Raw genomic sequence first — 8,898 nt, 5'->3', positions numbered from 1 at the left:
TGAAGGCTTGGGGAAGAAGGCTTTATTTATGAGTTGACCAATGATGAATTATTATTATTATTATAATATGTATTTTGAAGGCTTGGGGAAGGTTGCTTTATTTATAAGTTGACCAATGATGATTTATTATTATTATGATATGTATTTTGAAGGCTTGGGGAAGATTGCTTTATTTATAAGTTGACCAATGATGAATTGTTATTATTATTATAATATGTATTTTGAAGGCTTGGGGAAGAAGGCTTTATTTATGAGTTGACCAATGATGAATTATTATTATTATTATAATATGTATTTTGAAGGCTTGGGAAGAAGGCTTTATTTATGAGTTGACCAATGATGATTTATTATTATTATGATATGTATTTTGAAGGCTTGGGGAAGAAGGCTTTATTTATGAGTTGACCAATGATGAATTATTATTATTATTATAATATGTATTTTGAAGGCTTGGGGAAGATTGCTTTATTTATAAGTTGACCAATGATGATTTATTATTATTATGTATTTTGAAGGCTTGGGGAAGAAGGCTTTATTTATGAGTTGACCAATGATGAATTATTATTATTATTATAATATGTATTTTGAAGGCTTGGGGAAGATTGCTTTATTTATAAGTTGACCGATGATGATTTATTATTTTTATGATTATTGTTATTATGATATTATTATTATTATTATTATTATTATTATTATTATTATTATTATTATTATGTATTTTGAAGGCTTGGGGAAGAATGCTTTATTTATATGTTGGCCAAGCATCCTATGCTAATAAATACCTTAATTCCTCGACCATTTCGCATATGGAATGTGCTTTCAATTTCAATTTATGCACATATTTAAGTTGATTGTGTAGACAAAACTAGATTGGTTGGATTGGCCAATTTTAAGTCTTCACAAAAAGTATAATGTCATCAGTCTACACAGAATAATGCCAGCGTAATATGCAGGAAGGAACGCCTTGCAAACATGCGAAAAGGTTGAACAATTACAGTGGTGATATTGTGATGTATGTTAGTGGCAGAAAGATCTGACAGATGTTTTTTTTTTTTTTTTTTATGTAACATAGTTAAAGAGGCTACACTTGAGATTATTGGCAAGAACCATCTGTGTGTTGCTAATGAAATCAAACTTTCTGCTCAAATCATTGCCTTTAATTAAATATTTTAGAACTCGTACCTGTACCTGTATTTATGACGGGAAAATCTTTGAAAAAAGTTCTGCGACCTTTTATTATATGAATAGATTGTAGAGCGCACACATCTTGTGTATATGATGAAGTTAAGGGGAAAAAATGTTAAAATTTTGATTGTGCACAAGTGCATTGGGTGCATATACGTCTGTGTCTAAATTCACTTCATCTACCCCATTTCTTCCAATTTTTGGGACACCCGGTCCGCTCATTTTAGCCAAAATACATGTATATTGTAGCAGGAATATCAAGTTTCTTTTTTCTCACGTGGTTAGACCATCTAATTAACATTAACACCATCACACACTCCTATTTTTCACCTTTCCAAAAAAACAGGTGAAGAAATGTAATATTTTACTTTCAACACTATTGATATCACACCCAAAAATTAAAATAATTTGGGTATGTTCACACAGATATTTCTGTGATAGTAAATGTTAGAATTTTCAAATTGCTGTTAGATTTCTATGAAAAAGGAACTGCTTTTCTTTTAATGAGATATTTTGCTTGTGTTCAATATTTTATAACCTTAATCGTGAATTCCGGTATGTTATTAAAATTCTCATATCTGTTGACTTTATCGACATATTTACAATATTTGTGGGGAAGGGAATTTCAGTTTGGGTATAGCTGCCTGGATAGGAAGCATGGATTTCTATTCACATGAGAAAGCGTCTCTACAAATTTAACACAATGTCCGCAAAAAGAAAGAAAAGCCATTTGTCTCCAGAAAAAAATGTTTTAATGTTTGTGTTAAGGCCGGAGTTCCCACACTGTGTCTGTTGGTTTGACCTTGCAGGTCAGGGGTCACAGTTCAAAGTCTCTGGGAAAGCCCTTCCTCTGTGACCCCAAATTTTGATAAGCTTTGTTTTTGGAGCCAAGTATCTTGAACTTAACCCCAGGTTTGGTGACCTTCATTACCTGTCACTGCCAATGGAATGGTCCATATGTATAGCCAGCTTTTAACATGATTTGAGGTCATTAGGTGACTACATTTTTAATACAGGGTAGTAGAGCGTGTAACATGATCACATAGGACTGATTTAGAGTCCAGTTACTATTCAAAAGGTAGGGCTGGAATGTTGGATAAGGTTTACACACTTTTTTAAGGTTTTCACATATGAAAGAGCAACTTTCAGTGCAATTTATGCACATTTTTAAGTTGATTGTGGAGATAAAACTACATTGGTTGGGTTGGTCAGTTTCAGGTCTTCACAAAAGTATAATTTTGTCAGTCAACACCAAAGATTGCCTTCAGAGTATACTTGAATGAGCAGCTTGCATACATGAGAAAAGTTGGATGAATTACAGTATTAAAGTTGCAACAAGATCCGAGCGGAGCTTTCTCTCACTGAATATTATTTTCACCGGAATGTTAGCAAATCCACCATTAGTTTTCCTGTATAATATTTTGATGACCCCCTTTCTGAGTTTGATGATCTTGATTCAATTGCACCAGTTCATCAGTGCAAATCCACCATTAATTTTCCTGTTTAATATTTTGATGACCCCCTTTCTCAGTTTGATGATCTTGATTCAGTTGCACCAGTTTGTCAGTGCAAATCCACCATTAATTTTCCTGTGTAATATTTTGATGACCCCCTTTCTCAGTTTGATGATCTTGATTCAGTTGCACCAGTTCGTCAGTGCAAATCCACCATTAGTTTTCCTGTGTAATATTTTGATGACCCCCTTTCTGAGTTTGATGATCACCGTTCCTCAGTGTGCATGTAGGCGCGCATTTAAACGCCTAATCTCGTCAACAATTTCTCTAAAACTAACTGACCTATCCATTGGTATCCACTTCTGTAATCACTATGGTTATCAACTGATCAAGTTTTGAGCAAGATTTCTTGATTTATTTTTTGTTTCAGTTTTTTTTTATTTGTCTGTGTTTCACTGTGGTTTTGTTTGCCAGTATCTCTCACAAACTAATTAATTTACGGTATTTAATGAAGTCTGAGATGTAATTAGCAATAGTGTATAAAAATATACATGTATGTTACCAGTATCTGCATGGAATTCAAACAGATTTGTTCGGACCAGGAATTCCTAGATTCCCCGACTCTCACTGCTTGTGAAGTATCGGTGACAGTAAAGCGGTCATTGACAGTAAAGTGGTCAGTGACAGTCAAGCAGTCAGTGACAGTCAAGCGGTCAGTGACGGCCAAGCGGTCAGTGACAGTAAAGCAGTCAGTGACGGTAAAGCAGTCAGTGATGGTAAAGCAAACGGTGACAGTAAAGCGGTCAGTGACAGTAAAGGGGCTGGTGGCAGTAAAGCAGTCAGTGACGGTCAAACGGTCAGTGACGGTCAAGCGGTCAGTGACAGTAAAGCAGTCAGTGACGGTAAAGCAAACGGTGACAGTAAAGGGGTCAGTGACAGTAAAGTGGTCAGTGACAGTCAAGCGGTCATTGACAGTCAAGCGGTCAGTGACGGTCAAGCGGTCAGTGACAGTAAAGCGGTCAGTGACGGTCACTGTCATGGGGCCAATTGCGCTGTTGAAGTAAGATTGCTTGTCCTCAGTGGTGTGCATATCCGCACATCATGTGTGGGAAAGTTCGTTAACAACAGGCCAATGATAATTGATCGTTCACAATATAAGTTTTTTCCAAGTACTCTGGTTTCCTCCACCCATAAAACTGATCAAACTTTGGTATGGCAGTAAGTAACGGTTATATAATTATCAAATCTTCTGTGTGTTTCCAGGTTGTCCTGGCCATTGTGGCTTGTGCGACCACAGCCCTCCTGGACACCATCGCTGCGACCTTGACGGGCACGCACGTCATCCAGGTGATGCAGACGCTATCGCAATGTCGTTATTATTCCACCCGGCGAGTGTGTCACTGCACCTCCCCCTACACCCGCACTAATCTCAACTTGAGATATTCTGATGATTCAGCAGGTTTGTAAACGCAATTATTGGCTTGCCCAATACTTCCTAAGTTCAGTTAATTACTTGAATTCATACTTTTTCCATAAACAATCTCAAGTCAAACACTTCAAACAAGTTTTAGTATTATCTTTCTTAAGCAAAAGGACTTCAGATTTTTCATGAAACAGGGCCCAGAACATTGTAAAATAAGTAAGCATGCATTTGAAAGGCAGTTTTTTTTTTTTTTTTTTTTTGCTGATTTCAAATATGGCTAGAATCATCATAGACTTTGGCGTCAGAAAAATTGGTTAGGGTGGATAATTAGGGTGTCTGAAATTCAAATATCACTGATTCTGTTCTCTTTCAGATTTCATGGCATACATATTTGAGGACGCAAACAGCTGTGAATCAATACACAGTACACTGTTACAGCTGGTGTACGGGCTGTGCGCAGCGTACACCGTGGGCGTCTTCATGTGTGTCGCGGCGGCCATTTTGTCTGGATTAGCACTGAGGATGGAGCGTACTCGGGAAAAAGTCCAAAAGGTAGGTACACTAATACAAGCTTAAATGTTCTTGCCTGACAATTTCTGAAATCACCCCTTTTGAGAAAGTGGTACTACCCAAATTGTCCATGTTATATAATATTGGACTATGGTTTATATGGGACTTACCACTTTCTTGAAAGGGGTCTTTTTTCAACGTGCAATGTATACTCTTCTGTTTATCGACTTTCACTCAACTTCATAAATACATGTATGTCCTGCAGTTATGTCTGGTTCATAAAATATTACTTTTGGTGCTGAAAACTTTTTCTTTTTCTAAGGAAACTTTGTCATGGAAAACATTTTAGATCAAACACATTATTTTGTCTTTTTTTTTTACATTTTTCCCCCAGGACACTTATGAGGAAGTGTACTCTGTTAGTGGAGGTTCATCTGTAGCCAGTGACAGCGACAATGAACAGCCTGTCCCCCAGATGGCGCTGGCACCCCCACCCACTGCTCAGACAAGGACAGTCTTTGATGAGAGAGACCCGCCAAATATTGCATTAAGACGGAGCCACAGCCTGGTGCAGGAGCGAGAGCCTCATCTGGAAGAATCCACGGATAATCTCCTAACAGATACGAGCATCGAATCAAGCGCAGCCGCTGCGCGAGTACGTCAGAAGCGCCGTCGCCACAAGCGTGCCATGACGCTGCATAACCTTGATTCAAAGCAGCTGATGCTGATCTTGAGTTTGCAGATGCGTTACTTACAAGAAAGCGAAAACTTACGAGAACAGCAGATGCAGAACCAGCTACAGGCGCCTAGTGGGCGCCACAGGCCCAATCCTAGCAGAGGTCAGGTGCCGAAGCCACAGTTCGAGCGCGCACCGTCTGCTCCACCTACTCAAAGCACGCATCATGCAGGAAGGAGAACGCCCAATCCAGAGTTGAACGGGCGCAGAGTTCACTCCCCTTCCAACTATAATCCTTCGCTTCCAGTTGATTCTAACGGACAGAGTTTGCCTAACACACGCTTGGAAGCCGATGCAAATGTGGAAGGAAATATTCACGATATTCCGAGGTATGTAAGTCTCCCTAAACTTCCCCGCCGATCTCAAACTCCGCAAGCCACGAGCGCTAACCTTGGACGTTCACAGGTCATTTCTCCCAGAATTCCTAGCTCTACATCAGACCCCAATATTATTCAGCATCTCAGTCCTGATTCCTTACCGTCCAAAACAGACATGCTTGTACAGAGGCAGTTGCAAAAATCTCCTCCAGGACAGGATTATATTCCTTCACAGAGAAATCACCATGGCAACCACTTTGTACCTGGCAGCAGATTGCAGATGTTTCAGTCTTATCCAACTAGAATTAAGACGTCCGATGGGAATTATGCACAGATTTCAGCGTATCATCGCAGTCGTACGCCGTCAGCTTCTTCCATGACCTCTAACCAAGGGTCGCGACCTTTACCTCCTGTCAGGTCGGTAAGTTGCGACAACACCTTGCAAAGATCTCGCGAAAATTTTCCAAGGGAAGTTCGCCCGAAGCAACCAAGTAACTACGCTGAAGTGACGTATGCTTCCCGGCCACCAGGTGACGCTGCTGTTGGAACAAGGGGTGAGGATTTGTACACACGTCCATCGAAATCGCCACAAATTCTACTCAATGACACTTACGTTGACCTTTACCCTGTGCAGGAAAACAGCCGCAGGTCAGCACAGCGATCTCTCCCCCAAGCTCCGCCGCCGCCACCGCCACCCCCACCGCCTTACCCTGCCTTTTTTCCGCCTGTCACAGACTTACCCCAGAATAATGGGCGCTCAGCAGTGGAAAGACTTGCGCGCGCCAGCCCTAGAGAAGCAGCACATAGTGAACCCGTATATGGGCAGTTGGGCACCCCGAGGCCTCGCACCCCTGGGCGACTGGCCTACCCTCAGGGGGATCCTCCTCAGGGTTATGAGTCTGCCGCTCACTCTCGAGATGGCCGATCTCCAACGGAATGCTACTTCTCGGCTCATCTCTCCCATGCCTCCAGCTTCCCAGCCCAGCTCTCACAGGCAGTCTATGATACTAGTGGTGCTAGACAGCAACAGCAACGGCGACAACAACTCCAGTACGAGAGGGCACGTGAAACCACAGGGGGAGCTGTGTCGCCGTCAAACTCCTTCCGACCCATTGACAATTCAGTGCACGATCGCCAGTCACCACCTGTCCGTGAGCATCCTGGGCAACAGGGGGCATTAGTGTTGCATAATTCTGACGAAGATAGCGATGAATTCATGGAAACTGTTATCTGAAGAATGAATTCTTGATCATTGTTATTTAACATGGATTGATCATGTGCCTTCAAATGTCGGCTTTCATGAAGAATTCACGGAAATATCATCTTGAACTGATCATTAACTTGTCTGTTACATTTGTGACATTTACATTTTTGTGACGTTTCATTCTGTATTTTTGTGACATGTTACATTTGTGACATTTATATTTTTGTGACATGTTACATTCTGTATTTTTGTGACGTGTTAAATTTGTGACATTTTTGTGAAGTATACATCCTTGTTACATTTTGACATTTATATTTTATTTGTGACAGGTAATTAATTGTCAACCATCTTGCATGTTTACTTTTTTTTTAATATCAAAAGTTGTTTGAAAAACCACACTGCATTCTACAGGAATGTGAAAAGGGATATTTTCACAAAAGACCAATCCATCCAATGCACTTGTACATGTATGAAAACTAAACATATGGAGTGGACATGTATAAACACTAAACATATTGCATGGACATGTATATACACTAAACATATGGAGTGGATATGGATACAACCTAAACTTATGGAGAGTACATAGACAAACAGCAGTCAAACATGTTTTTTACATGCCTTAAATGTCTCCTGGTCTTTGAACAAAATCGACCCATGTGATGTCATTTAACGTCTCCGGATCAAAACCTCTGAAATGCACTACAAGTATTAGTTAACATACGTTTGGATTGTCTAGTATTTCGTTTTGTGATTTATGAAGATGTCTCATTTGTCCAGCGATATTCATGAATATTGTAATTTTCATTCATCTAAATACTGTATCGTGATTGTTACATGACTACAAGGGATCAAAGCTGAAAACTACGTATATGGAGAATGTGCTTTGTTTGGTAACTTCATTTCATGTACAGTGCCCATGTTAGAGTTCATTTTTGAGGTGCATCACTGACTTGGGAAATTCAAAAAAAAAAAAAAATTATTATGTTGTAGATGCTAGTTTAATGTTGAGGTCAAAATCTCAAACTTTTGTAAAATTTCCATAATCTGGAAATACTAGCCCAGATTTTGTATCAGAACTTGGAGCATTAGGATGTCAGATCTGTTGATTATCACCAATAATAACACTTGCCCCCGTGTAGCCGGGAAATGTATTTTGGCTCAGTTAATTGCAAATGTTTTTTGTTTTATGGAACTGTTATTTTTATGGAAAAATATCTTGATGTACATTTTCGTGTGAAAGGTGCTCATATTTCATGCATTGGTAAAAAATTACTTGTGTTTGCTGCACCATAGCCTGATAAGGTAAGGGAAACAACTCTTGTTTACAAGCTGTGACGTCAGTATTATCTCCCTTGAAAGGGTATGAAAACAATGGACATATTCTCAGCATAAGCATATTTGAAACACTTATTATGTCTTCACTGAATCTTTTCCATTATACAGTGTCCACAATTGTTTGTAAAACAGAATTGTCTATTTTTGTTACAATGTTTTGTTATCCTCATTGTAGGCCTACACCGTTAACATTTTCCCCCCACCGAGAACTGTTGATAAATTGTTACAGAAGTTATGTGTATTTCTCTGTTGTTGCTATGGTAACCTATCAATCACATACAGCATTCAGTACATTGGGGTTCCCAGGCCACCTTGGCTAACACTGGAAACATAAGTAAAAAGAAGGCTTGATTTTGTAAAGCCTAGCTATTGTTTAAAATGTTTTGATTTTTCAGAAGCTAAATCCAAGTGTAAATGTAAGGTGGCTAAATTTTGAGCTACAAGAACAAGAAATTGGATATCGGATATTGATTTTCCTGCCTGCTGGTCTAACCAGGATGTGGAGTGAATGGTGCCATTGTGTGACCTCATACTTGTGTATCGGACACACAATCAGGGAGACCCAGTTATCTTGTCACCACAGCAGGCCTCATTTTAACCATTACAACAACAACAACAAAATGGCTGCTTCTACTGCCCAACACAAATAAGAAAGAAATAACACATATTTTGGCAAAACATTTTTGGAAAATAAAATGTTTATGTATGAAGTTAACCTTTGTAAATGTGCA

At 39.3% G+C, this 8,898-nt stretch overlaps 1 protein-coding gene across 1 annotated transcript; it reads left to right on the top strand.

Moving 5' to 3' along the window:
* Positions 1–3,211: 3,211 nt before the first annotated feature.
* Positions 3,212–6,859, top strand: LOC135463074 (serine/arginine repetitive matrix protein 1-like). Its single transcript, XM_064740394.1, has 4 exons — positions 3,212–3,649; positions 3,903–4,098; positions 4,436–4,614; positions 4,967–6,859. Exons 1-4 carry the CDS (start codon positions 3,212–3,214, stop codon positions 6,857–6,859), a joined length of 2,706 nt encoding a protein of 901 aa, XP_064596464.1.
* Positions 6,860–8,898: the final 2,039 nt, after the last annotated feature.

This window comes from Liolophura sinensis, chromosome 2 (genome assembly GCF_032854445.1).
Source record: "Liolophura sinensis isolate JHLJ2023 chromosome 2, CUHK_Ljap_v2, whole genome shotgun sequence".
Lineage (NCBI taxonomy): Eukaryota > Metazoa > Mollusca > Polyplacophora > Chitonida > Chitonidae > Liolophura > Liolophura sinensis.
Note: the sequence above shows the minus strand (reverse complement) of the source record. Positions and strands in the feature narration are given on the sequence as shown.

Excerpts from the sequence above, each read along its gene's own strand:
- LOC135463074 (XM_064740394.1), top strand. The coding sequence starts at position 3,212 with ATGGAATTCAAACAGATTTGTTCGGACCAGGAATTCCTAGATTCCCCG. Across the intron at positions 4,099-4,435 it reads ATATTCTGATGATTCAGCAG|ATTTCATGGCATACATATTT; the intron begins GTTTGTAAACGC and ends GTTCTCTTTCAG. Across the intron at positions 4,615-4,966 it reads CTCGGGAAAAAGTCCAAAAG|GACACTTATGAGGAAGTGTA; the intron begins GTAGGTACACTA and ends TTTTTCCCCCAG.